The sequence below is a fragment of the Anguilla anguilla genome, chromosome 3 (genome assembly GCF_013347855.1).
Source record: "Anguilla anguilla isolate fAngAng1 chromosome 3, fAngAng1.pri, whole genome shotgun sequence".
NCBI lineage: Eukaryota > Metazoa > Chordata > Actinopteri > Anguilliformes > Anguillidae > Anguilla > Anguilla anguilla.
The window spans coordinates 64,884,772-64,912,347 of NC_049203.1; the positions used below are offsets into that span (position 1 = coordinate 64,884,772).

Sequence of the window (27,576 nt, forward strand, 5' to 3'; positions counted from 1 at the left end):
AGATCAATGACAGAGTAAAGCGGGGTGAGGAGGTGGAAGGGATGTACCTGACCTACCTGCTGTCCAGCGACAGGCTGTCTCTGGGGGAAGTGTACACCAGCATCAGCGAGCTGCTGCTGGGCGAAGGGGACACGGTGAGGCCCAGGTGCACCCACAGCAAAAACCAAAAAATAAGTCGTTCTCAACAAGCATGTTACTCCTGTATTTAGACTTAAGATCTTATTTTACTTTTTTCGCTAAACAAGACAAAAATGTTGCCAAAGAGGTGAAAATTTCACTTGTCAAGCCAGCAAACAGTAAAATAAAACAAGATACTATTTTCTACTTCAGAGAAGAAAAAAAAACTTAAAGTCTCGTTAAAAGACTAAAACACTTGTTAAGACGGACCTTTTTTGCTGTGCCCGGGTGAGGGAGGTTGAGGGCATGGCCTGGCATGGTATGACCTGAAAGAGATGTCATGTGGAAACTGCCTCAAGAGCTCCTGTTACCCCATTTGATATCTGCTTTTGTCATCTAAATGGAGGCATATTGAAACCCGCCCTGCTGCATTTTTTACTCCAGTCTGGGCCTGTTTGCATCAGGCCAGGAAGCAGTGCGCTTGTGTCAGATCATGCAAATCTTATAAACCCATTGATGAGTAGGTTTTTCAGAATGTTTTTTTTCCCCCCAAAATTTTAGGACTGTTCTAAAAACTCCATTGCTTTCAATTAGCAATAGTAATTGTTACATTAGCCTCAGAATGTTCCGTTTAGAACATTCTGATGCTGATGTAACAATTAGTGCTGGTAATTGAAAGCAATGGGGTTCTCGTCACCGATTTAAAATTAGCAGTAGTGACTGTTACATCAGCATTAGGATGTTCAGTTAAGAACATTCTAATCACACATTTGCGATCTCGCACCTTAAAGTGTTAGTTCTGTACTCCATGGCAGTTAATTCCATACTCTGTGTGAGGCAGTTTAAATGTACGGCATGATCCGATCTCTGCCTAGACGTCCAACACGCTTTCCTGGACTCTCTACCATCTGGCCCGGGATAAGTCGGTCCAGGACCGGCTGTACCAGGAAGTCTCCTCTGTGTGCCCAGGGACGCAGCTGCCCTCCAGAGAAGACCTGGCCAGGATGCCCTACCTGAAGGCTGTCATCAAAGAGACGCTCAGGTTGATGTTCCTACTAAGATATTCCATGCCATGCATTGCATCAATATAAGTACTTATATATTCACACGTACAAATCGTGTCCTATCAGTGCTATTTAGAATAGCCACCAGGGTGATGCCAATTACTGTGAACCTTGAAATCGCCCCAGTTTTCAGAAGCAATTTCTGTTCTCTTTTGTTAATGCTCCCACTTTTTTCTCTCTAATTTGGAAGAGCCAACTGTATCATGCATTTGTCAGCACAACTGAAAATAAATGTAAATAAAATTATTGCTGTGTGGCTAAGTTTGAAAGGAAGTTCAGGAGGGCATACCACACAAAATGCCGTACACTGGCTCTGTTAATTACACAAGCGCTTTCCAAATCTTACCGTGTTACTATCTTAGTTTATCTACTGTTTTCTGTATGTACTATAATAAGGAGTATCTAGCAAGAAATATGCTTTTTTTGTGTTGGAGTGCTGGCGCAAATATAGTGTATCAGCATCTGCTTTGGGTCTGATATTGGGAGCTTAATTACTGTACTGTGTGTCTTGTTGGGTGTGGTTTCAGTAGGAGGTAAAGTGTGCCTCTTTCTCCAACTTTTTTTCTGTACCCGGTAGTGCCTGAAAGTAGTGGTCGATAACTACTGGTTTCTAAAGAAGGTGGGTTGTGTGTGAAATTGAGCATCTCTCAGGCTTCAGCTTCATCACTCTCAGGCACTTTCAGACTTAGGGACCAACTGTGGCTGGATCCCGTGCCTCTTTGCTGTGACCTAAAGTACCATTTTGAGTGGACAGGAAAGCACAGGTTCCCATTTGCAATCGCAACCCTCCTCTGAGGCCTCTATTTCAATGTCGACCCCGCCCGTCAGTCTGCAATCACAATCTCCTCCCATGATCCCCCCCCCCCACCCCTGCCCCAGTGGTTGCAATCTCCCCATGTCCCCCCTCCCTGTGATCGCAATGTTCCGGCAGCTTCCCTTCCCTGTACAGCCACATGGATTCTTCCAAAGGTGGAAATTCCCGGTTAAGACGGTAAAAGTCCTCCCAAGTATTTGTTCCAATCACCTGGCTTTGCAGATTTGCCCAATTATTCAGCCAGTAGGCAGAACTAATGAGTGAAATCAGCCAGATCAGTTCATGGGTGGAAGAAACATATGGCAGGACTTTTACTTTCTAACCCTGGTCTTTCCTCCCCTGTCTTCAGACTCAGTTCCATCTCTGCCATTACGCCGCCGGTCACGACGAAAGTGAGTTTCCGGACGCCGAGCGGTTCGTCCCCGAACGCTGGCTGAGGGCGCGCCCAGCGCAGTCCCAGCACCACCCGTACAGCGCCATCCCGTTTGGGGTCGGGGGTACGTGCCTGCGTGGGCAGGAGAGTCGCGGAACTTGAGATGTACTTCGCTCTGTCCCGGGTAAGCAAAGGTCGCTTTGCCAAATATCCTCTGAGGGCACAGCCAATCAATATTTGTAATCTGTAGCGGACATTAATTTATGACTGTGCGTGAAACCTGTTCTGAAATCAAAATGTCATCCTAGGCTTAAATTATATCCCCTGTGTGGAGGTCCTACGGTAACCACTTCCCATTCCTGGTCGTGTAAAATGGCATCCGTACCAACAAGCTCATTTTATGGAGGCATTTTAGCCATTGAGGGTGGGTGACGTGCAGTTAGACAGGCACGGCTCCAATTCTGGCCTACAGTCTGTGGGCTTCCTGTTGACTCATCCTTCGCCTCCCGCAGTTGATTCAGCACTACGAGGTACGGCCGAATAGCTCTGCTGCTCCCTCCCTTGGAGGCCAAGGCGCGGACGCTCCTGGTCCCTGCGGCCCCCATCGACCTGTGCCTCTTCCCCCGAAGCTGAGACGGAGCCCGGAGCAAGCGGGAGGGGATTCGTGGAGAAAAAAAAAAAACGTGATGAGAAAAGAACGGCAGCTCTGATGACTCCTGGTCCCCACATTGAGTCCTCTGTGTTGGAAAGGCGCAGTTGGAATTGTCTAATATGTTTCCTTGCTGGAATATAGCTTCAATTATAATCTTTCGAAAAAAGGAATATCCTACCAGTGATGGTAACGATGCCACCATTATCATCATCATTATCATCGTTATTATCACCGTTACAGAAATACTATGTAAGCATTTACATATTATGAGTATGCAGGATTTGCAACAGTCCTATAGCAATTGCAAGTCTGTTTCATTTCCTGTCTAGTCCATTTCCTATTTTCTGCAGACAGCAGTGGAATGATGCTGTTGACATAAAGATGTCGCTCTATTAAGAATGCTCTGTTAGTCAAATTAGCCAGCAATGAATGGGGTAACATTGGCAAATGCCAGAAAGAGGACTGTGTGTGTAAACAGTGTGCAGTGACAGAGCCTGGGGCCGGCGTTTGGACAGACATGGCTATGCAGATGGAAAACCACCTCATTTGCATGTATTAATTATGCTTTTAAAAAAATCCCTTTTCCAAATGCTCATCAACTGCATCTCCCTGTTTACACCATTTGTTTTGTGCCCTTCAGCTTAACAATTTAAGCAGCTAAAATGTTTTGAAATTCAAAATATCAGGCAAACATTCAGTCGAAAGGTACCTTGGCATGTTTATGCAAGCTGAGGACAAAATGAGAAACACACTCTTTCCTGAGATTGCTGCGTGAGCTCCAATAAGATGCCAAATATTCTTTGGCACCCACCCATCAAATCAATGACTTGAATGAAAAGAGGATTACAACTTCACATTAAAAGCTATTGTTAAACAAATATGAGCTGGGATTTACACGTATTCAGCCTGTTTCGGCTTCTCATTCATAGAGCAGCGGTTCCCAACCCTGATCTACCATAATTTAAACCCTAATTTGGCACACCTGATTCAGCTAATTAGTAGCTCAATGAAATCTCTAGCTGTTAAATGAGGTGCGCTTTGTTAGGGATGGAGTGAAAACCTACAGGATGGCAGATCTCCAGGAACAGGGTTGGGCAGCGCTGCTCTTGCTATTGAATGAGGTGTGCTTTTGTCTGTGACATGTTTTTGTCACCCAAGAGACTTGTATTATTAAAAATAATAATAATAATTAAATACTTAAACTGTTTTCTGCTGCGTCTCAGAAGGATGAAAGCAGGGTGTCAGGGTGCCACCTCAAAATGTAGCAAACATTCTGGCAACAACTGATGGATTGGGACCATTAAAAATATAAGGCATAAAACACGAACGTAACCATAACCATGCCTGCTGGTAAACTGCATGTTAAAAAAAAACGGAGTTTCTAACCTAATTTTCTCTGCGTTAACCGCACACCATTTTGCGTCAGACTGTTCCGGCACAGAACCCTTGGAAGAAGAGCACATCTCGGACGCGGCGCTAGTTTGGATTGCCCCACTTCCCCCAGAACTGCGGATTGGTACATTCCACCCCTTGTGAGGTAATTAACATTCTCACTTGGGGCGGTCGGAAGAGGTTTTGCGAGCTCACACCCGCGATTGTTAGGGATTTGGCGTGTAGTATTGACACTTGAAACATTTTTTTTTTTTTTGCAAAAGATAAAATTGCAGTTATTTATTTTTCCTACAGTGGATACTTGGCACATTCCATTGAACTCATTTCATTTTGATTTCGTTCTTTCCATTTGAGGATAACCATAACACTGATGTTCGTAGTGGGAGCATCATTGCAATAGCATACGTGTAAGGGTCTTTGTTTTAACATTGTGAAGAGGACTGTACGAAAGAATTGAATGATGACGCCGTAGGATGGGGAGCCTGTCGTTGAGATGCGGATCTCAGACGCAGCGAGCTGGCACGGTGGACGCTGTGCTCTCTGGCCAGTGGTAGTCCACGTCTAGTAGCAGGATGCAGAGTCGTAACGAGGGTGAGTAGGGTCTTCTTTGTTCGCAGACATACGATACCCTACTGAACAGATGATAGGGCGTGAATTAATTTTATTGCAAGCAGAATGAGCTGGGAAATGTGCTGCCACCAAACAACAAGGGACGAAGCTAACATTTTTTACCGATAAGATGCTGTATTGCTAGATTAGTGTGTCAGTTTTAACATTGGATACGAAGGGGTGTTTTCATTCAGCGTTTTGCATAATATAATTATATCTGCACATAATTTAATGAGTAATGTCACGTTTCCCGTGCTTATTTATAGCATTCATAGAACATTGACTGCTATGGACAGAAAATACTGCCTTTCGTGATTTGCCCACCTTCCTGGAATTGCTATTGTTCTTGATCACTGTCATCGTGTCACTATTGTTTGGTTAGCCTACATAGTAGGACTGTTATAAAAAAAAATAGTTTATTTTCACCAAATTTTTAATCACCTTCGCTCGATAGAAACGTTTTCAGTTGCTGATTTTGTTTAATTGAAAACACTGAGACATTCTTTGTTTCTATCGCGTCCGCGATGTGAGAAATTTGACAGTGTAAACAAGGGTGAGGTGAAACCTGCTTGTGCCCCCTCTCGCGCACTTATTCGGTTGTGGACCTGGTCACGTGCGCTCGGAGTCCGTTGGCCTTCATAACTACGCTGGCCATGTGAACAGTCGGAGGTTCGATTTTATTTTATTCTGTCATCTCACCATTTTATTAACATATATATTTTTAATTATAATTTTTGACTGACATACAAGCAAAGGCCACACTTCACACTACTGGTAGAGCGTCAGACCAAACGCCAGTCCATCTGAGTCACTGCCAATGTGTCCGTCTTTCGGTATCTTTGTTTACCCATCTGTGCCTGGAAAAAAAAGGATCTGTCAGTACAAGCACTGTGGGACTGGAATGAATAACAAACTGAAACAGAAGGGAGTAGCTCAAAGCATTAAAAAAAAAAAAAAGAGACATTGTATGTACCTTTCGCAAGTTCCTCAGCCTGATTCCCTGGTGTGACTCAAGCAAAACAAACACAAGCACACAGTTTGGAGAGTGGAGACATGAGTCTAGTCCCACTGCGCTGCAGGGCAGTCTCCACACTGTGAAACCATCAGACAACCTCCTGCTCTTCACGTGCCCACACGACATTGCAGCAGCACCGCTTCCTATTTGCAAAGGCGATGACATCACTGGGCTATTGAAATAGCTATCGATTGGGGCCGCTATGGTGACGCAACACGCATGTGCCAGAGAGGCGAGACATGTGCTGCTGATGCTGTGAACTGTGTGAGCGTGATCATAACCACTGAACCTCTTTCATTTATTATTTTGTTTTCTTGGATCATTTTTTACAAGCCAAACTGGCAAGCGGAAGCTATGCAAGTTCTCGACAGCTCTGTAGACCCGCAGTCTCTGCTTAACAAGGAATTAAGCAGGTCGGAACATTCTGTTGTATGAATAAAATGCATGCACGTGTGTGTCTGTGACTGTTTCAGATAAAGGTGATTGATGTTTTCAGTTCATGCTGGAGGCGCTGTCTGGCTGCGTGCGATCTCCGATTTTAATGACAGGCGTATCGACTTCCTCTGAGTGACAGCTGGGAGGGGGAAATGCGAGGGAGCCTGGGTACTGAATTGGGGGAGTGGTGGGGAGATGGGCCCTAACTGGGGCCCGAGATCGCCGGGGGCTGTTCCAGCCATGTGGAATCATGGGGCGAGCGACATTTGCACATGGCTGCTATTGATTGGCTAAGCAGCCGTGGAACCACAGTTCTGATACAAATGACAATGCTCAGCTGTAATTATCAGGCATTTTATTGCAGCTAGTTTGTGGCATGGCATTTAATTAATGCAGTCTAATCAATATAGTTCAGTTAATTTCAATTAAACTTTGAATATGGCTTTTTACATAGACGCTGTCAAAAAGACGCATTACAGTGGACATACAAAAGAAAATTGGGATGATACCAGACCTCAACCCCAAAAAATGCACAGTTCAGGTAACAGAAGAACTCTCCAGCGGAAAGAAAAACACTTGAACAGTTGTGTGAAAAAAAATGCCCTATGGGAAGAAATCTCAGGAGGAGTCTGGCTATCGAGGGGAAGCCCATCCTCTGCGGGCCAGCCTGGTGTAATAGGATAGACAGACTGAATGGCAACAGAAATGTAATGAGGAATCTATCAGAGCTAACAATAAAATGTGTTGGGCAGGTTGCAGCGAGAGGTAGTTAAATTAGCTAGTGAAATGGGCAGAGAGATGTGTAAGCAGTAACATTCAGGGGCGTGGTAGTATGTCTATAATAGTGACCTTCAGGTTAGATTGGGTAGCCCATGGTCACAGGTGTGTGGGTGACATTAGTTCTGGGATTGCCCCCTCACTCTGCTCAAAAGATGCCATCCACCAGAGTTTGTGAAGGTTAAAATCAGAAGTGTCAATCTCTTCTGCGTTTGGACATTAAATCGACATAGACTCCATTGCTGATCTTCTAGAAACTGAAGCAGATGTTTTGTCAAAATATGCCTTGGGATGGATATGGACTCCTGACACAACATGGTAAGAGCGGCCATACCAAAGTCTTATTGTAGCTGTGGGGAATTCTCAGCATTAATAATTGGAATGATCAGATTTGTCTTGGCTACCGTGTTCCTGCTGAAGGGTCATTTGTGAGATATAACAGCGCTGATTTAGATATATTTTCCCTGCCGTGAGCTCCCATTTCTTTGCAAATTTTGATGCTCAGAGCTGCCGTGTCTTCATATCCTGTCCCTGTGTGGGAGCCGATTTTAGAGACGGGCGAATAGGAATCCTGTCAGGTGGGCAGCCCCGCGCTGAGTGACAGGGCTTCTCTGGAGAGTGACAGGCTCAGTGTTACCGGCTGCTGTTCAGGATGTGTGTGGGCTTCCGTGCCAAATGTCCTGCCTGGCGGATGACAGCTGGGATCTCGCTGCATGAACACGGGACGGAGAGGAAGGGGGACGACTAGGCCAGTCTGTGCTTTGGGGCGCAGGTAACGATTGCGAGTATTCGTTAGTCAGACTCTGGAGGGGTGGAGGAGGGGGCTGATGCGGGCGGTGACGGGTCTCAGGGTGAGGGCGTGTACCTGGTGGAATAGGACAGGTGAGTGGGCACGTTTTGGCGGAATGCCAGGGACGTCGCCATGGAAACGTACTGTTTCGACAGTACAGTGGAGCTTGTGGGGGTGGGAGGTGTGGGAATTGTGGGAGGGACATGTGTGACAAATTACCTGGGTTTTAATTACCCCTTTAAGGTGTAAGATCACAAACATGTGATTGGAATATTCTTGACTGAACGTTCTAATGCTGATGTAACAATCGCTGGAAAATGAAAGCAGTGGAGTTCTAGAACACTGGCTTAGAATTTTGAAGAAGAAAAAAAGACATTCCAGTAAACCTACTCATTTTCAAGGGTTAATGGACAACAGGAAACAATGAAATGGAAAGAATGGGTGGTGTGAAATTTGGTATGCGGCACTGGAAGCTCAGTAATTATGGGAAGATAAAGGCAAACAATAAATGCTTTCTTCAGAGGAGCCGCCCGTAGTTCAGCTTTGCTGCAATAGGCAAGATATCTTCTGTATTGAGAGAGAGTGCAAAAGAGTGAGAGAGAGAGAGATAGCGAGTAAAAGAGTGTGAGGAAGAAAGTCAATTCTAATCCCATTAATCCACTTCAGTATTGTCCTTCCCACCAGCGAGGGATACTGAAGCACAGGCCCTTTATCAGTGCAGAGGCACGCCCCGCAGGGAGGGGCGCAAACTCTGGAACGATGCCAAACGAGTGTGTTTTTATTTATTGTGAAAGGAGCCCCTCCTCTATGACTCTGTTTTGACTTTCATAATTTCTCCTTACTGTTATCATAAGGTTTATCCCTATTTTATTTTACCAGAGCATTGGAGGTTAAAAAAGAAAGTTTATTTGTTCCTTCTTTACTGTTCAAATGTGTAGTCACGATTTTTGGCTGGACTGCAACAGCGGGGCCAGCACTACTAACACGAATGTCTGTGAGTGACTGACTGACTGACTGACTGACTGAGTGATGAAGTTACACCATTGGTCGGCCGAGTTATGAGGTCACACCTTCGGTCGGCCGGATCACGTGTGTTAGGTCCAGCCACATACTCTAGGTTTTAACCCGGTCTTGTTCAAAAAAACTCTCCCAGAGAGTGTCATATCAAGGCGGCCATTTCTCCGTTTTGTGGCGCTGACTCTGACCCAAGGTTTCCCGGGTGACCGTTGACTGACAGGGTCTGTGCATCTTCGGGGGGCGGCGCCCAGGCACCCCCGATCCATCCTCGCAGCCGGTTCGTGTTCCCTGGCTTTCAAATTAGAGTGTGAATTGGCCGTTGATTTACGCCAGGGAGCAGCACACCTCATTAAGCAATTATGCTCAGCATTACTGCCGCGTTAGTTATGCGCCTGCAATAAAAATCTTTCATATGCACGAACGGAGTGCAGTGTATTTATGTCTCGAGCGTTCCTTCTGTGCGGTAATTGTCGATGAATCAAAAGTGCTCTCTTTGTGTGGTCATTCGCACCATCTTTGTAAAAAATTATTACACACTGTAATGTAATTGACATTATAATATAACATAGGCTACGTTCTAATGGACAGTATAATGTAAAACGTGCTTTGAAGAGCCCAAAACCAGCATTTTTTTAGTTATGAATTGAATGCATATGTTATCGTTTTTTTCCCCCATTCTGTTGTCACAGAATTTGAATTGTTTACCGGGGTCTAAAGATAGTTACATGTCAAATGATTCAGGCGGCGAATGCGATCGAGCTCTGTGCTCTGTGCTGCTGTTTTCCAGCCCCAGGGTAAACGTTAGCGCACGTGGACTGGAGCGTGTGCGCGTGTGCGGACATCTCCGCGTCATTGTCTCGGTTCATTTGCCACACACTGTGCGGGCAGATGTTTGAAACGGAGTTACCGCCCGTCCACCGCGTGAGAAACGGGGTCCCCGCTGGAAACGCAGCGCTCGTGAGTGTGATCGTCCGTCCCTGGACCCCCGAACGAGAGTACCTGCCGTCGTCCCGAATGTCTCGCGAGCGCGCGTCAACGAGGGAGGCGGCGTCGTAATCCGCCGCGTTCTACACGCGGTCTGCGACGATGGTGCTGTTCGGGTCATGTTGTCGGGCTTGGGGGGAGTCCGTGTAAACAGCTTTGCTGTGCCGTGCCGTGCTGTGCCGTGCCGGGCCAGGCCGTGCCGTGTGTTGGCTAATGGAGGTGCTCGTTTCGTAGGCGGGGTGGTGGAGGGGACACGGCGTGGGTTCGGACTCTCTCTCTCTCCCCCGACGGGCCCTCTCGCCGCTCTCGCTGGGGTTTTGTATCAGGAGTTAACGGCTGCCTGGGGGGGGGTGGGGTGGGGGGGGGTGGAGCTGTGCTTTATTCTAATGCCCGCTAATCACAGACAATCTTGTGATTACCTGTCGGTAAATAAGGTAGGTAAACACGTTCAAGGTGCCCCGGCCAAAGGCGTCCGATCAGCGCCCCTGGAGGGCCTTATTAGGGCCCGGGGCCCTTCATTACCCCCTGCTCCTTCCAGCCAATCAGAGCTGTGGTCCTGTTGGTTCATTACCCCCTTCCAGCCAATCAGAGCTGTGGTCCTGTTAGCCCTGTCAGTACCATGTGCCCCATTCCCTTGACTTGGCTCTGAGCCAGACTAGAACGGTGTTACCAAATGTCTTGTCTGTAGCCTCCGCATGAGTCTTGCCCTCCCCTCCCCCACCCCCTGCCAGGGCCTTTTGACCACATCGCCTGGCTGTCCTGCACCTGTAAACAGCCTGTCTGTCTCTCTCTCTGTCGGATCGCGGCGGCTGGGCGGCCACTAATAACCCACACATTTCCCGTAGGCGTGTTGCGTGGCGCGCCTCACAGATAGAGCAGCGGTCCCCAAACCTGGACTAAATCACAGCGGATGTTCTTCTCTGTGTTTGGAATGGCGCTCACGGCCTTGCCCCCCTCGCGCCAATTCGGATGCTGTTTTTTTTCGGGACGTGTTCCTGCAGCTCACGGGAGGCGTTTTTATTTTCTTCTGTTCGCGGTGACGCGCCAAGTCATCAAAGTCCTCGCCGGCGCTGTGGTTTTCTCTGGACTCTATTGAGTCGTGTTTTTCCGTAATTGCCGCAGAAGCTTTGATGCGGCTCATCAATCTGCGAGGCGTATCGAGTGGGCAGTTGACACCGTCGACACTTCTGTCGATTCCCAGAACTCATCGATTTATGGCACAAACGTAAACATTTTCTTTTAATTTTTTAAAAAATTTTTCGGACACTTTGTTCAGCTGCCCAGGCTTCCTGAACAGCTTTTCTAAGCACGCAGCGGCGTCAGCGCTGGACTGCGTCCTCTGTAGTGATCATTAAGGCCGTGCGCTGCTCCTCCGTTGTACTCGAGCACAGTGCATTTGCCTTTTAGTGAGAACCATCCCTTCATCACTCCCAGAGTAACAGGGAGATAATGAGGGTTGTTAAGTGGTCACCCACTCTTCACTGAGCAGATCATTGAAATCGCGTATATAAACCCTCCTGTTGCTCCTTGCAGGGACCTTTGTTTCCAACATCCTTTCCAAGCAACTCATTAGATTCCTTTTAGGGTTTAATAAAACTAACAGCCTTTGCGACAAAAGCAATTGGGTGAGCGAGTTCTTTCTTGTCGTTCGAGAGCCCCACGCTCCTCTTTTCCAGTTCATTGCTCCTCCCCCTTGGCCCCTCCCTTCCTTGCCTGCTCCTGCTCCTTCTGCTCCTGCTCCTGCTCCTCCTTGCCCAAGCTGCTCCTCCTTCCTGGAGTCCCCGGACTAGCTCGGCGGAGGGGCCGCGTCGCGTCTGCGATGGGAGCGGAGCAGGCTGGGGAAAATCGGGATGCGGGTGTAATCTGACACCGTGGGGGCTGCAGCGTGTATTTTGTCCAGCCCCTGAATCGCAGGGCCTTAACCTCGGTTCGCTTTCAGCGCTCACGGTTTTCTCTCGCGGTGTCGCCGAGTTTGTGTGCGGCGTGTCGGTTTGTTGCCGCTCTCTCTCTCTCTCTCTCTCTCTCTCTCTCTCTCTTGTTTCCCGTAGCTGCTCACAGTGAAAGCCCCCATTAGCCCGCGTTGTGATTGAATCAAAATGATGTGAAAGTGACGGAGGTGCTCGTATGATTTTATTGAGGCCTCAATATGAAATAGCTAGCCAATAGCACCGTTTATGAGGCTGCTAACAGCAGACAAGAAGCCCTTTAGTCTGGATCTGAACGGATCTTGCCCACTGTTATTACCGTTATCACTATGTGAGGAGAGAAGGCATGTGTTCACAGCACAGCTGTGATGTTCATCCGGTGTCTGTGGGCGTAACGGGCCCTATCGCAGTGTGCCGATGCCACCGCGGGTGAGAACTGGCTGTCATCTGGTGCTGCTGTGGTGCAGTACAGAGCGACGTGTGTTCGGTAAGGCAGGGCGTGTGTCGATCGCCCTACGAACGTGAGCGGCCAGTCGGGTGAGTGATGTCAGAGCCTTGATCCGCTCATACGGGGGAGTGGGGGGGGGCGTGGGGGGGGGGTAGTGTGTATTTTCGCGGGAGGGTCTGACCACGCCTGTCCCGAGCCCCAGGACCCCTACGAGGCGCAAGAAGCGCTCGAGTTGCGCGTGGGCATGTACCCGGAATCACCGGCAGACCGTCCCGCCGGGCGTGGCAGAGGGGGACAGATTTTCCGGGGGGGGGGGGGGGGGGGGGGGAGGAGGAGAGGAGGAGAGGAGGACGGGCGTGTGACTCCCCCCGCCCAAAGTCTCTGCGCTCGTCACGGCTCGTTCGCCGCGGTGACGCTACGCCCGATGGCGCTGGGGCCCTCCGCGACTCCTGCGCACGCACGAACGCCGCTCGTCATCTGACAGCTCGGGCGTCTGCGTCAGTGACGGACATGCGGCCGTTCGTCGCCCGCTGCTGGGGAGACGCTCAGGATGATTCATGTCAGCCCTTCCATCCCCTCAGACCGTCAGCTGGCTTCTGATTTATAACCGATATGGACCTGCTCACAAAATGATTTGTGTGAAGTTTTTGAAAGAACTGTAGTGTTGGGTAAGAAGGGTTTTTTTTGTCTTTCATGATATTTAAAAATTATTTTTAGTTTTTTATTGGTATCAGTGTTTTATTGGAACAATGCACTACAGGTTAAATTAGTGCGACCTAATGATGGATTTATACGGTAAATTGTTCACGAAGTGTTAAAATAAGAAATCGTACTTCCAGGTGGCTGGATTTTGTGTCATAAATAGGACTGTGTTACGCGGTGTTCCTTTTTTTAGTTTCCCGAGCGGCTCATAGAAAGTGAGTGGAGTTAATCACCAGAAGTTGCCTGTGGAATCCGTCCCGTTCCGTATTCCGTAGCGACTTTTTAAGTTTTTTGGGGGGGGGGGGGTGCTCTCGCGCTCCAGGCGAGCGCCACCCTCGTTCCGAGCCGTCAGAGCGGAGGACCCAGCAACCGAGAGCGGCGGCGCTCAACAAGATTAAAAGGGTTTAACCTGCCGCTGCTCCATATTCAACCCCCCCCGCCGCCCCCCCCCCCTCTGAATCAATCAGTCTTTACACCGCCATAGCGCTCAATAAAGCCTCAATAAAGTGCTCCCGCTGCTTACTTTCATCCCCGCGCTCCTAATATCATTGCGTTCCTGATCCCGCCGTTGAGCCACCCCCACCGCGTGGAAAATGCATCCTGGGATGGCTGATGGATGGGCTTCGGTTTTTCGAAGGAGAGCTGACAGTCAGCCCCACTCATGCATTTCCCCCCCCCTCTCTTTATTCAGATGGGGGGAGGGAGGGGGGGGGGGGAGCAGAGGTTTTTCCAGACAGGTGGGCTTCACTGTACAGAAAGTGCCGTGGCAGGGAATCTTAATTCCCAGTTACACTGGGGATTTGTGTACAGGTAGACAGTCGACCAGCCTCGCTGTTTTACAGTTTTTAAAACACGTCTTATTTGTTTGGAGTTTCTTGGGTTTTATGATGTCATCTTTGTCTCCAGGTAACTGGCTGCAATTTTTGCATAATAGTGGATCAAGAATAAGCCATTCACAGCTGAAGATTGGGTCCCAGTTCCAAGCGGATAGTATCGTCTTAATTTTCATAACGTCTTCTTCACAAGCGTTACAATTTGAAAAATTTGAATTCAAACTGGGTGCCTCAGTGTGGAGCCCTCACCTCTCCACCTATCTGTACAGCAGTCAAGTAGGAATACACAGTACAACATCCGGTGTTAATTTAACTCTTAACAGTGTTAATTCAACCCGTAACAGACTCTGGAATGTGGGACCAAATGTACCCTTGAGCAAGGTACTTAACCAGAATTGCTTCAGTATATATCCAGCTGTATAAATGGATACAATGTAAAAAAAATTATATGTAAAAGTTGTGTGTAAGTCGCTCTGGATAAGAGCGTCTGCTAAATGCCTGTAATGAAATAATGAATAATGATATCTATCAAGTGTTGAATTGACACTGGACGTTTTACTGTCTAGCAGGATCTGGGACAGGCCCTTATGCGTGCAGATGTTTGCTGTGCCGTATAAGGTCAGGCTTGGCGGAAAGAACATCTGGCCCGACCGCCCAAGTGGGGCCGCAAATAGAGACGCCATGGAGGCCAGGGGATTGGGGATAATCACCTTTTAAGTGGCGGAGACAGCGCACCGCTCTGTCCTCGAGGGCCTCCCGTCCTTCTGGGAAACGCTAGCAGACAGCTAGGGCTGCCTGTCGGGAAACACTTCCATCTGATCCTGGAGTTAGCGTTAGCGCAGAAGCTTGTTTATCACGCGAGTGCGCTCCCGCGCGTGGACGCCGCGCTGGTCCTTCTGGTGGGCTGTGCATCGCCAGATAAACAGGCGCGATGTATAACAGAGGGGGTGGTGGAAATGTGCAATAAGAGCCCGTGTTTCATTGTGAAACGGCTGGCTGGTCCACTGCACGAACGCAGTATTAATCTAACTGGATTTCGCCGGGCCTAGGGCATGTTCGGTGTATGTGATCTCTCTACGTAGCAGGGCTGTGGATTTGGGAAGCCGAGTCCTCTCTTGTGCGATATGACAGGATAGCGACAGGTGCAGGACCTGTGCATTTGTAAGCACGTTACTAAACGAAAGCCTCAGTGAAAATGCGTAACTCACCCCCCACTGCATCGTAGACTGTAAACATTACAGAGTCACCCTATTGAACTTCAGGAGAAATAAACTGGAGGTAAAGCCTGCCTATCAATGCACCTGAGGGGCCGTAGTTCTGTTCAGTGACTGGATAGGTGGTAATGAAGAGCCACGGTTGCTCAGAAGTCTGAAATCCCTCCACGAGCCGGAGGAGTAGCGCTGTCTCGTTTAGCCCAGCTGTAGAGTGGGACGGTCTCACCTGTGACGTGTGGCACAGGTATGAGTGACAGCAGGTGACCGGAGACCATCGGGTGACCATCGCTGCATCTGAGGGGGAACAGGTGACTGCCGCTGAAAAACATGGATCGTATGACTGCGAGCCCCCCCCCCCCCCCCCCCCCCCCTTCCTTTGAACCTGGGGTCCCCCACAATGCGTGGAGCTGTGGAGGAGAACAGGCAGGTTCCCCAGCCCCCCCACCCGACGACAGCCGTGTCTCTCCAGGCTGTGTGAAATATTAATGACGTTTCCTCCCCTGGTCTACCCTCCCGGCTATGGATCATGACTGACACTTCCATCTGAAAAGGGGGGGGTTGGGGACAGCGGCACCGCCAGGAGAAACAGACAGGTGTATGGGGAGGGGGGGAGGGGGCAGACAGAGACCGACAAGTGAATTGGGGAGAAAATGGGAAAGGATGCAGCCACACTGTTTTGTTTTTTTGGGTGGGGGGAGGGGGTTAGAATTCTCCTCTGTAATGTTAATGTTTTGTGATAGCATGGCCTCCTCATTCGAGGGACTGGTCTATGGGTGTGTTTGTCTAGATCCATTTGCCCCATGTGCTACTCTGCCGTAGATCCAGATGGGGATTAACTGGGAAAGGGAAAAGGTGCTGGTCTAATCCTGTTCCACTGCAGTCTCCACAAGCCACAAGCCTTCTCCCCCTCACTTTGTTGCCATTGCTGAAGTCCGTTTTACTGCGATAGCCTTACGTCTGCCTACCCATTTACACTTTCCCTGTCGGTCTCTCCCTCCCTCCGTCCCTCTCTCACTCTATTTTTCTCTCACACACAAATATAAACATTCACGCACAGCACAATGAAACATATACCCACCAAACCTTACTTCATACATGACCACTTCTGACATTGTTTATAACCAGATAATGGTCGGCAATTTGCCTGTGAGGCCCGGAATGGTTTCTGTTGTTTGCATGCTGTGTGCTTCAGCTGGGGGAAGTCACTGCAGGCTGCCTGGGTCCTCGGTGTTCCTGCAACAGAGGGATAGACTGAGAGAGGAAGGCTGAGGCTCTGATTGGCTAGCCGGCTGTTGCTATGGGGGTCAGGCTGCGATTTCATTGGACAGGTCTTGCGTAACCTGGAGCGACCCAGAACCAGCATCCCTCCGTTGTTATGACAACAGACAGGAAATGTGTGCTTGTCATAATAGTAGCATTGAATTTCTTTTCTGGGATAATCTTTCTGTTTTTGTTTAACCATTATTTGTTCCTCTTCACCGCAGAGTTGGTCTGGCACTCTGCTTGGCATTCAGTGGTTTCGAGACCACAGTTTTCTCAACATTCATCACAGTGAAAACTGTGCCTATAATCGTGATTTGAAACATACTTTTGTCATTTTACAGAGAAAAAATGTGTATCAAGTATGTATTCATATTAAAGCTTTAGTTCAGCCCTGCAGTGTTATCACCATGAGCTGAACACATGATTCCAGGCCGTGCGCTTGTAGCACGTCTTTGTGTGATACAACACACTATATTAACATACTAACTGGATCGTCTTGACTCTGTAAAATGGTAATTTTTTAAAATCTAATTCGGATCGGCAGCAGTCAGCGGGGCTGCGTGCGTCACGGAGTGCGCTGGGCAGACGGCGGCGGGTGGGCTTCCTGCCACGGCGGAGGTGTGTGATTATTTCCCTCCGTCAGCGTCCCTCCTCCACGTGTGTGTGTGTCTGCTCACTCCGTCACTGAGAGCAGTGTGAGAGGGCCCGCTGTTCACCGCGCTCACCGCCTCGCTCGTGGGGACGTGGGCGTACGCTTGTGGAGAGCCACGCGAAGCTCCTGAGCACTGGTGTTACGTGTGTGTGTGTGTGTGTGTGTGTGCGCGCGTGTGTGTGTGACCAGGGAGTGGAATTTTCTGAATGAGTCCTCCGGTCTCTGATTCCTCTTCCCACCTTCTCTCACTCTCTCTCTTTCCCTCTCTCCCTCTCTCTCACTCCCTGTCTCTCCCTCTCTCTCTCCCTTTCCCTCTCTCTCCCTCCCCCCTCTCTCTCTCACTCTATCTCCCTATTTCCCTTTTTCTCTCTCTCCCTATTCCCCTCTTTCTCTCTCTCCTCTCTCCCTATTCTTCTCCCTCTCACTCTTTCCCTCCCCCCTCTCTCTCTCTCCCTCCCTTTCCCCCTGAATCCCTCGTTCCTCTCTCTCTCTCTTCCAGAGCAGCTTGTAGAGTTACGGTAGTGTGGACTAAAGGGGGGAAGCCTCTGTCCTGTCGGCTCAGAGGTAACCGTACACCCCAGTGAATGATTAACGAGTCCCGTTCAGCAGCGAGATCAATATTGGCTTTGTTTTGTTTTGTCCGTTTTTTTCCCTCCTCTTTCAGCCTGTCAGTCGTTGTCAGTTGCTGTCCTGTTTGGCACAGGGCCCTCTTGCATATTTAGAGAGAACAGGTCTTTTTTTATTTTTTTATTTTTTTAAATCCGTCTTTTTTTTATCCATCTTCTTTTTTTCTTCTCAGGGGAGGAGAAAAACTAGTGGCTGTTAAGTCGAGCAGACATACTGATTACAGGAAGATTGATTGATACAGCCGCACGGCGTATGAAGGAAATACATTTAAGTGATGATTTCATTTTTTAATTTTTTAAAACCAGGATAGTCACATTGAGATTGACATCTCTGCTGCAAGTGAGCCCTGGAGCCTACAGTGTGGTGTTGGACTGGAGTTCATGGTTGGACTGGTGTTGGAGTTCATTCCAGTGCTGTCCAGTCATTTCTGTGCATGGGTTAATGGCGGGAATTGTGGGACGTTAGCGAGACGTGTGGTCCAGTGCGTAGGGAGGCCGACTGTTTAGCCTAGCCTCCTCCCCCACCCCACCCCCCCGACACCTTCTCACCCACCATCCTTTCTCTGTCTGTTGCCCACTCTGCTTTTCTTCTATCTGAATAAGCAAAAAAAAAAAAAAAGAAAAGTACCAAACAAAACAAAAGGAGGCCCGGCTCCAGATGGCTGCGCGGCTCCGTCTGTGTTTTTCCCTCCCCGGGTCTTTCTGAGGGAATCTGATCTTACTGCCAGCGAGTGTGAGCTGCACTGCGTGCACTGGTGCTGGCTACTTAAGTTCTGTTTGTTCCTCTTTCTATTTTATTTTTTTTTTGGGGGGGGGGGGGGGATAAAATGTAAATTGTGCACTTGATCATTGCCTCTTGATGGCTGCTGATGAAGTGATTGATTGGGTCTTCTTGAGTTTCTGTGTCCGTTTCTACCCAGCTGAGAAATTAGGGAGAGAAAATGGGAGCTGGGAAAGTGATGCTGATGGGCGTCACAGCGGCTTTTTCGAAGCACCGCTGTTGTGTTCCGCACTGCCAAACCAAATGACCCTCGCCAGTCTGGGCAGAGTTGAGTAAAAAAAAAAAAAAGGAATTTTTGAAGGCCACACAATGCCCTACAATGCCCGGGACTAATATTCATGTTGAGCCCCTCGGGGTAGGAGTGCTGGTCTCGGATCAGGATTGCCCATCCATATCTGAACTTCATCTGCTATGAGCTCAAACCAGATCTGTTCCGAGATTGCCTGTCCTGTCTTTAGACCCCTTGTTGAATTATGGGCCCGTGACTAAAACCTCCGTTTCATGGCCGAGTCTGTGTGTCTCTCTGGGGGATAACATCCCTGACCGGTGGGGTTTGAGCCGAGCTTAACAGTGTGACACGGAGCTGACTGAAGACGACAAAATTGAGGAGTGAAGTTTGGGGCAGGGGGGAGGTAGCTCCTCCTGGGATTTCCGGTTGCATTTGTCCAGGCTTTCAGGGGGTTTTGTTGGCTATTTGTGTTAGAGCCGCGGTGTCAAACTGAATTCCCAGAGGGCCGCAGTGTCTGCAGGGTTTTTATGGTTTCCTTTCAATCAGCTGCCAATTAAGACCTTGAGAACAAGGAGTGTGGACTCTTCAGGAAATCAATTATTTAAATGAACTGCTGGAATTCTGAGAACTCCCCAAAAACCAGCAGACACTGCAGGCCTCCAGGAGTTTGATGCCTGTGCTTTAGAGGGTCAAATGGATAACGGGCTGATTTAACAGCTGTGGGCTGAGAATCCCTCGGGCGACGTCTTTGTTATTCTTCATTTTGTTCTCAGAGAGATGCCTTTCATATAAAAGGTGCTTTTTTTCATCACCTTCTCTTTCTTCCTTCCTTTGCTCAGGTGAGTCCTTGTGGATGGGAAGCACCTCCTGATCCTCGCTGTCCTGCCCCGCCCTAATCCTCCCTCCCGCCCCCCTATACCCCTCCTCTTCCAGTTTCCCTGAACCCCACACCCCCCTCGTCCCCGCCGTCGCCATCGCCATCGCCATGACGTCCACGCTGCAGACCCTGGCCTTGGAGCTCGCCCCTGCTCCGCGGGACGGGAGCCCGGAGCGCCTCTACACCTGCGAGGATGAGATCGAGCGCCGCTACGAGATCGTCCCGTCCGTGGTCTGCTCCATGTGCTGCCTCTTCGGCATCATCTACTGCTTCTTTGGTAAGGCAGGCATGATGGGAGGGAGGAGAGGATGCTGGGAGAGAGCGAAGCATGCTGGGAGAGAGGAGAGAGTAGAGCATGCTGGGAGAGAGCAGAGGATGCTGGGAGAGAGGAGAGAGTAGAGCATGCTGGGAGAGAGCGGAGCTTTCTGGGAGAGAGTAGAGCATGCTGGGAGAGAGTGGAGCTTTCTGGAAGAGAGTAGAGCATGCTGGGAGAGAGCTGAGCATGCTGGGGGTAGCCAAGCATCCTGGGATTGAGTAGAGTATGCTGGGAGAGAGCGGAGCAGGCTGGGGGTAGCCAAGCATCCTGGGATTGAGTAGAGTATGCTGGGAGAGAGCGGAGCAGGCTGCGGGAGAGCAGAGCATGCTGGGGAAGAGCAGAGCATGCTGGGTGAGAGCAAAGCATGCTGGGAGAGAGCATCTGGGTTGTGGGGATGTTGGTTGCGTTACAAAGGCAGCAGTAATTGCTCTCCTGAATTTGGCTTTCAGTGGCAACTGTTCAACTCTGTTTTACCACGCGCGTGTCTTAATCAGGGCTCTAAATTGATGAGAAAAGTGTTTGTAAATGAACCTCACGGCTGGGGGTTGAATTTTTCATACATAAAAAAGGCACCCTGCAGACAGCCTTTACAAGGCGAGAATTTAGAACATTTCACGACATATGTTCCGTGGCTCTTTGTGTGGAATGCTCCAGGGGGCCGTTTTGAAGTGAGGTTTTCCTCGGTGAAATGGCACGGGCTCGTTTGGAGTCCCTGTTGTCGAGAGGAAGCAGTCTGGCGGAGCTTCAGCGTTTCGGATGGGGATCTAGTGGGAGGGGTGGAACATCTGCTCTTAATCCTGGATAACCTCTGGGATGGTTTTTACTCACTGTGCGAACGGGATTCTAGGAAGAGAGTCTTAATCTAATGGAACGGGTTCCGGAGGGTCCATGGCTCTGCAACCATGACTAAAGCCTCGGCAGAATAGCATGAATTATTATTTTTTTAAATTTAGGATTATAATGCATACAGTATGTCATGGTTAAGTATTAGCAGTGGGAGTGTTTGAGCTGTGTGTGCGTGAGAGTGTGTGAGTGTGTGTGTGCGCGTGTGTGCACGCACACCTTCGCATTTGTACGTATCTGTGGATGTGTGTTTGAACCCAATTGAGCCGTCAGCTCAAAATCCTGTTTGCACAGGGATTACTCACAGGCGCCACTGGACAGAAAATGGATGTTCCATATATATATATATGATATATATGTGTGAGTTATGGAGGGAGAAGAGAAGTTGGGGGGAGAGTGCACTTGAGTGCAAGTTTAGCATGCTACACTTCAGACAGAGACAGGTGTTCCACCTGTGTTCACCTTGGTTCTCCTCGGGTTTGAGTTATTATTTCTTTTTAAAATGTTTGCCGCTGTTGGCGGTTATTCCCACTGCAGTGCCGCAGCACAGACGAGATTCCCCTGAGGGAATTTTTCTGTGTGAATCCGGTCTGTTCCTGATCAGAGAGAAAAGTGTGTAGAGACAGGGAAGGCGCTCTGTCGAGGGCTGGGACTCTGAGACCCAGACGTGCTCCCCCTGGTGGCGAGAGGGAGTACAGCCAAACGAGCCCGCAGCCTCTGGTGAACCCAGAAGCCTGTAATTAAATGCGACTTAAACCTCGGTTACTCTCTTCATTCATTATTGATGCGGCGTTTCGGGGCCGCGCCTGTCGACAGCTTGCGTAAGCCTGTATTGACCTCCTCCGCTCTGCTCCCCAAACTCTCTGTGTCTCTTATATACCTCCTCCCATTAGCACATCAGTCAAGTGTTCCCAGATGCAGAGGCTCGTCTGGGGCTCTCCGGGTTACCATTTGACTTAATTAGGGGATCTTAGGGGGAAGACGGTGTTGAGAGGTTGGGGTGGCGATTAACTTGGGGCAGCTCTTTTCACTGCTGGAGCCACATTTAGATCTTTCTCCTGTGCTGAGCATAATAGCTGAGTGTGCGCTTTAATCATTTCCATTGTCTTTTTCTCCTTCCTTTTCCCAATCCATCATTACCTTCCTCCTCGTTTCTCTCTCTCGTTCTTCTCCCCTTTTATCCTCTTCTTTTTCACTCCTGCTCCCCATATCGTGCATCTCTCTACATCTCTATTTCTTCTCCTCTCCTTTCATCCTCTCTGCCCTTTGTGTGCGTGCTTCTTTCTTCCTCAATCCCCCTCTCATCCTCCTTCCTCTCTTCCTCCTCCATTTCATGCTCCTCATCCTCTTCCTCCCTTCTCTGTCTTCCACCTCTTGCTCAAATTCCTGCACCTCATCCATCTCTTCTACCTTCTCGCCATCTTCCCCCTTGTCTTCCTCCTCCTCCCTCTTCCTCCTCTCTCATGCTCCTCATCCTCTTCCTCCTTTTCTCTGTCTTCCACCTCTTGCTCATCTTTCTCATCCTCCTCTTCCTCATCCCCCTCTTCCTCCTCTCTCATGCTCCTCATCCTCTTCCTCCCTTCTCTGTCTTCCACCTCTTGCTCAAATTCCTCCACCTCATCCATCTCTTCTTCCTTCTCGCCATCTTCCCCCTTGTCTTCCTTCTTCCCCCTCTTCCCCCTCCTCCTCCTCCTCCTCCTCCAGGCTACCGCTGCTTCAAGGCGGTGATGTTCCTGACGGGCCTGATGTTCGGCTCCATCATCATCTTCATGCTGTGCTACAAGGAGCGCGTGATGGAGACGCAGCTGAGCGTGGAGGCCAGCGCGGGCATCGGCCTGGGCATCGGCGTGCTGTGCGGCCTGGTCACCATGCTGGTGCGCAGCGTGGGCCTCTTCATGGTGGGCCTGCTGCTGGGCCTGCTGGTGGCGGTGGCGGCGCTGGTGGCGATGGAGGAGTTCTACCACCCGCGCACGGTGTGGATCCCGCTGGGCGCGCTGCTGGGCTCGGGCATGCTGTTCGCCGTGCTGACGCTGCAGTGGCAGCGCTGCTTCACCACGCTCTCCACCGCCGTCTTCGGCTCCGCCGTCATCACCGTCACCGTCGACTACTTCGTGGAGCTGTGCGCGCTGCTGCGCTACGTGTACGAGCGCGTCAAGGCCGGGCCCCGCCAGCCCGTGTGCTGGTTCAGCTGGGTCATCCTGGGCGTCTGGCCCGTCCTCACGCTGCTGGGGGTGCTGATCCAGTGGAAGGTCACCGGCGAGGGGTACTCCCACACCGAGGGTGAGTTTGGGGCCCGCGTCCCGGTCACCGAATCGAACCATCTTCGGGTTCCGGAAGTGCCTTTTGTTTTGGGTGAAGTGTTTCGGAATGACCTCACTGACTATTGCTCCAATGAAAGCCGGTTTTGTGTGGTTTTGAGTGGAAAATACAACAAATTAAAACCATTTGTACTTACCAGGCATTTCTATTTGTGAGGAACATGGCATTTCCCTCCTAATTTCCTTAACGGTAGTAATTACTTTCAATGTGAGATTTATTCTACCCAGTAAAATATAATTACAAGGGCATCCATCTACTGGTCATAAATAGGCCTGGGCTGCCTTGAGGAAGTCCTAACTGTTCAGAGCAACAAGCCAAAAAAATGCAGTGTTGTTTATGTGAAGTGAAATTACCAGTATAAATAATGTCACTCTTGATTTAGGCGTTATTGAGGGCAGTGGCTGCCAAGACTAACCTTTGTTTTGGGTGGTGAAGCGTGTATATATATATATATATATATATATATATATATATATAGTGTGTGTGTGTGTGTGTGTGTGTGCTGTGTGCGTGTATGCGCGCCTGTGTGTGACAGTGTGTCTATGTAGTGTATATGCAGTTTACATTTACAGTTCAATGCAAAAGTATTGGGACAGCGACATAATTTTTGCTTTTGACTCTGCTCCAGCAGGTTGGATTGGAAATAAAAGCTATGAATATGAGGTTAAAGCTCAGACTTTCAATTGGACAATTGGCTGCTCAGCTGATTCTTGGCCAGCTGTGTGTTGTTGCATAATTAGTTCATGCACAAGGAAGCTAACAAAATGTCTATTTTTGAGTGTGGCATTTGCACTTGGAGACTGTTGCCGTTGTCTCTCAACGTGAGGACCAAAGAAGTCTCGGTGCCAGTAAAGCAGGCCCTTCCTGTTACATCATCGTTACACAGTTGCTATATGCTACAGTGTAGATCGAATTGCCGGAGTGCGTTGCAGTGATTCATGTGACCTGGACGGGTTAAGGGGGGCGGAGCTTAAAGAGCTGCAGCTGTGCTGATGGACAGGGGAGGTCAGGAGGGGACTCCGCCCCGACAGATGCCTGGCGGGGGTTAAAAGCTTGCAGGGTGTGGAGGAGAAAGGGAGGGGAGAGGGGTGGGGGAGAGGGGTGGAAAGGGCAGGGGGGAGGAGGAGGGGGAGGAGGAATTGGGGAGATCGTTTACTGAGCTGCCTGGCAGATGGTGTGTCTCCCTGTGTCCAGTGCCTGTCCCGGCCCTGTTGAGCCCTTGGAATAACTTTAATATTCATGATGTTAGTTCACAGTGTGGAGCAGGGCGGTTGTGTTTGTTTTGAATAAAATAATGGTTTCAAGTCAGGGTGGCAATTATTGTGTGCGAGCATGTGTGTGTGAGCGGTGTATTGTGTATATTGGTATAAAGTGTGAGTAGGTATGGTGTGTGCTCATGTCAGTGGTGTATGATGTACACTGGTGTATAGTGTATGTGTACAGTGTGAGTGGTGTATAGTGTATGTGTGTACACTGGTGTAAAGTGTGTTTGTGTGAGTGGTGTATAGTGTACGCTGGTGGAAAGTGTGTTTGTGTGAGTGGTGTATAGTGTACACTGGTGTATAGTGTATGTGTGTGTATAGTATGTGTGGTGTATAGTGTATGTGTGTGTATAGTGTGTGTGGTGTATAGTGTATGTGTGTACAGTGTGAGTGGTGTACAGTACATGTGTGTACGTGTGAGTGGTGTGTAGTGTACACTGGTGTAAAGTGTGTTTGTGTGAGTGGTGTATAGTGTACACTGGTGTATAGTGTATGTGTGTGTATAGTGTGTGTGGTGTAAAATGTGACCCTGCTCTCTTTCTCTCTCTCCCTCCCTCCCTGCAGTGATTATCAGCCGGCAGCAGAGGAGGGTGCAGCTGATGCGCATCCGTCAGAAGGAGGAGAGGAGGGAGAACAAGAAGAAGAAGAAGAAGCAGCAGCAGAACTACCACCCCCACCACACGCACCCCCCCAAGCCCCTCCAGCCCGAGCCCGGGTACCGCCGAAAACCCAACCCCATCCGCCGCTACGACGGGGACGTGCTCTCTCCGGTCAGACTCCCTCTCTCCTTCACTCGCTCTCTTTCTCTCCCACTCCCTCTTACTCTTCCTCTCTCCTTACTTTCTCTCACTCTCGCTGTCCTTCTCCCTCTCTCCGCTCTGCCTCTCTCTCACTCTGCCTCCTCCCTCCTCTCTCGTTGTCTCTGTCCTTCATTGTCTCACTCTCTCTCTCGTTCTCATTCTCATACTCCCTCTCTTGCTCTGTCTCACTCTCTCCTCCCTCTCCTCGCTCGTGCTCTCTTTCCCTGTCTCTTGTTCTCTTTTCTCGCTGTGCTCACCCATTCTCCCAGTGCGCGCTCTCTATCTCTATCACTCTCTCTAACTCTCTCCTCATCTTTCTCTCAAAGCCTGCCCCCTCTGTCCCTTTCTCTCTGTACTCATCCTCTTCTCTCTCTCTCTCTTTCTGTCTCTCTCGCAGAGTTACATCCAGAGTTTTCGGGACAGGCAGGTGGACCGGCGGGGCTACCCCCAGGGTCGCCTGGTCAGCGGGACGCACACCATCGTGGACCTGGACTACGACTGCGGCTCCACCGTGCCCCTCACGGCCTCCGCCGGCCCTGCCGTGCGTGTGTGAGACCGCCCTCTGCTGGCCTGGGGGTGGTGTTGCAGCCGGCGGAACTGCTCCCCTTCCCAGGCCTCCCTCTCTGATTGGACGCAGTGTTACCGTATCCCAGGGAGATTCTGTGATGCGCCCACATTCCGTCTCTCTCTGTCTAACTCTCACATTCCAGTGACACAGGACTCTATTGGTCTGTGTGGCAGGGGCCACACCGTGTGTCCAATACCCTCGCCCCTTTCCAGATGCTCTACAGCTGTAGAGTATTGCAGGTATAGCAGCTACCCAGAATGGTGCAGCTACAGTAAGGACATCTTACGTTAGCCCTCAGACGAGCTGTTTGTTTACCCATTTCGGTACGTCCTTTCATGAAGTACTGAAGTATTCCTTTCATCAAACCGTTTGTGACTGCACCACAGAGTTACTTTGGAGTTTATTTATGATTAATTTATTCTCCAGCTGAAATTTCCTACTGAGTTTTTTAGTCCCTCGTAAGGCCTCAGTGTAACTTCTAAAAATCACAGCATTTAAGAATCATTATAGAGATTGAAAAAAAAAACAGATTGGGAAATACCTAATCAGGATTTGTATGCAAAAAAAAAATGCAAATAACCCCTTCCCGATTCCTACCTCCTCCCACTTTCACGGCCATATAAAAGATTTGTTTAATCAAATTCAAATGCAGACTGCAAAGTGGAGGAATAAAGTGTATGCATTATTTTCATTGGGTAAACTCCCTTTTAATTCATGAATATGTAATAAGTTTGCACCTTTTGCCTGAGAGTACTTGTATGGTGCAGATGTGAATTGCAGTCATAGTTTTGACATGTGGAGGACAGATTTGAAGATTGAGGAGGGGCTCTGTGATTTCCCCCCCCCTCTACCTTCATGAAGTGGACTCTACCAGTCTGAACCTTGTGTCCAGACTAGACTAGGACCAAACCACTGGGGGAAAAAAAGGGTGAATTTTGCAAATCCCTGTTTGACGTTAAAATGCAGCAGGAGTTTGCCTCAGGAATTGTACGTCCAATATTCAAAAACCCCTTTGGGCTGTCTTTTTTTTTTTCCTCCATCAGAAAAGTGGGTGGTGTTTTTTTAAATGTGAATTTAAACGAGAATGGAGCGAGCGATTATTGTTGATGGAAAGGAAGAGAAAAAAGTGGACACTCCTCCGACAGTTGGGGACAGTTATGGGTGGTATGGTAAGAGCGCACTCCTTCCCTTCGATGCCATGGAGACTGGCGAACGAGGACGGAACTTTCCGGCTGTTTGATCGGGGAAACAGCTGTTGAGTGGGGAGCGATACTGACGTGTTCAAGGGTGTATATATGAAGACTGTTGAAGGTACGGGACAGTGTGTGTGTGGGCGGGGGTGGGGGGGGGGGGGGGGAGTGACACACTGCACTGCAGAGACTATGGGAGGGGGCTGAAGTCGCAACCCCCACCTTCGCCCCACAGACTGAAAGTGACCTGAAAAACCCCTTCTGAGATCCGTGCCAGGGGGGGTTCCCCTCTTTTTGGGCCCCTCCAGTGGAAAAACTGCATGACTCTGTGTGTTACCAGTGTCTCCTTTCCTCATTTCTAAGTGGTATAATTCTGGGGGGGTGGGGTTGGGGGGGGCGGGGGGGGGGGGGGGGGGGGGGGGGGGGGGTTTGGGGGGTGTTTAAATGGCTACAGCTGTGTTTTCATGCCACTGTCAGTCAGTTCTGAGATGGCCCCACGTTGCCCTCCTCTATGTTTTGTAAAAGCTCTGAATTTTGTTGTACATACAAACTGGACTGTATTTCTTGCGACTGTTGTTTTGCTGTCCATTTTAAGTTGGTTCCTTCGCCTTTAATTTATATGATATTTGAAATATGTTTTTTTTTTGTGTCCCTCTTAAATTGACATGTTTGTTTTTTTTATTTATTTC

At 49.3% G+C, this 27,576-nt stretch overlaps 1 protein-coding gene across 4 annotated transcripts; it reads left to right on the forward strand.

Moving 5' to 3' along the window:
- The first annotated feature begins 4,099 nt into the window (after positions 1-4,099).
- LOC118223730 (transmembrane protein 198-B-like) lies at positions 4,100-26,267 on the forward strand. Of its 4 annotated transcripts, XM_035410656.1 has the most exons (6): positions 4,100-4,141; positions 4,447-4,557; positions 19,646-19,866; positions 22,453-23,028; positions 24,894-25,099; positions 25,527-26,267. In XM_035410656.1, the coding sequence occupies exons 1-6, from the start codon at positions 4,137-4,139 to the stop codon at positions 25,680-25,682; spliced, it is 1,275 nt and encodes a 424-aa protein (XP_035266547.1). In that variant the 5' UTR covers positions 4,100-4,136; the 3' UTR covers positions 25,683-26,267. The 4 variants fall into 4 exon arrangements, with proteins under 4 accessions (XP_035266547.1, XP_035266549.1, XP_035266548.1 ...); XM_035410658.1 differs by lacking the exon at positions 4,100-4,141 and having other exon boundaries at positions 4,351-4,557; positions 19,552-19,866; XM_035410657.1 differs by lacking the exons at positions 4,100-4,141; positions 4,447-4,557 and adding an exon at positions 4,566-5,003 and having other exon boundaries at positions 19,552-19,866.
- The last annotated feature ends 1,309 nt before the right edge of the window (positions 26,268-27,576 follow it).

Bases quoted from the DNA above. Each gene is read 5' to 3' on its own strand.
- LOC118223730 (XM_035410656.1), top strand. The intron at 19,867-22,452 runs GTAAGGCAGGCA...CTCCTCCTCCAG, and splicing joins CATCATCTACTGCTTCTTTG to GCTACCGCTGCTTCAAGGCG. The intron at 23,029-24,893 runs GTGAGTTTGGGG...CCCTCCCTGCAG, and splicing joins GGGGTACTCCCACACCGAGG to TGATTATCAGCCGGCAGCAG.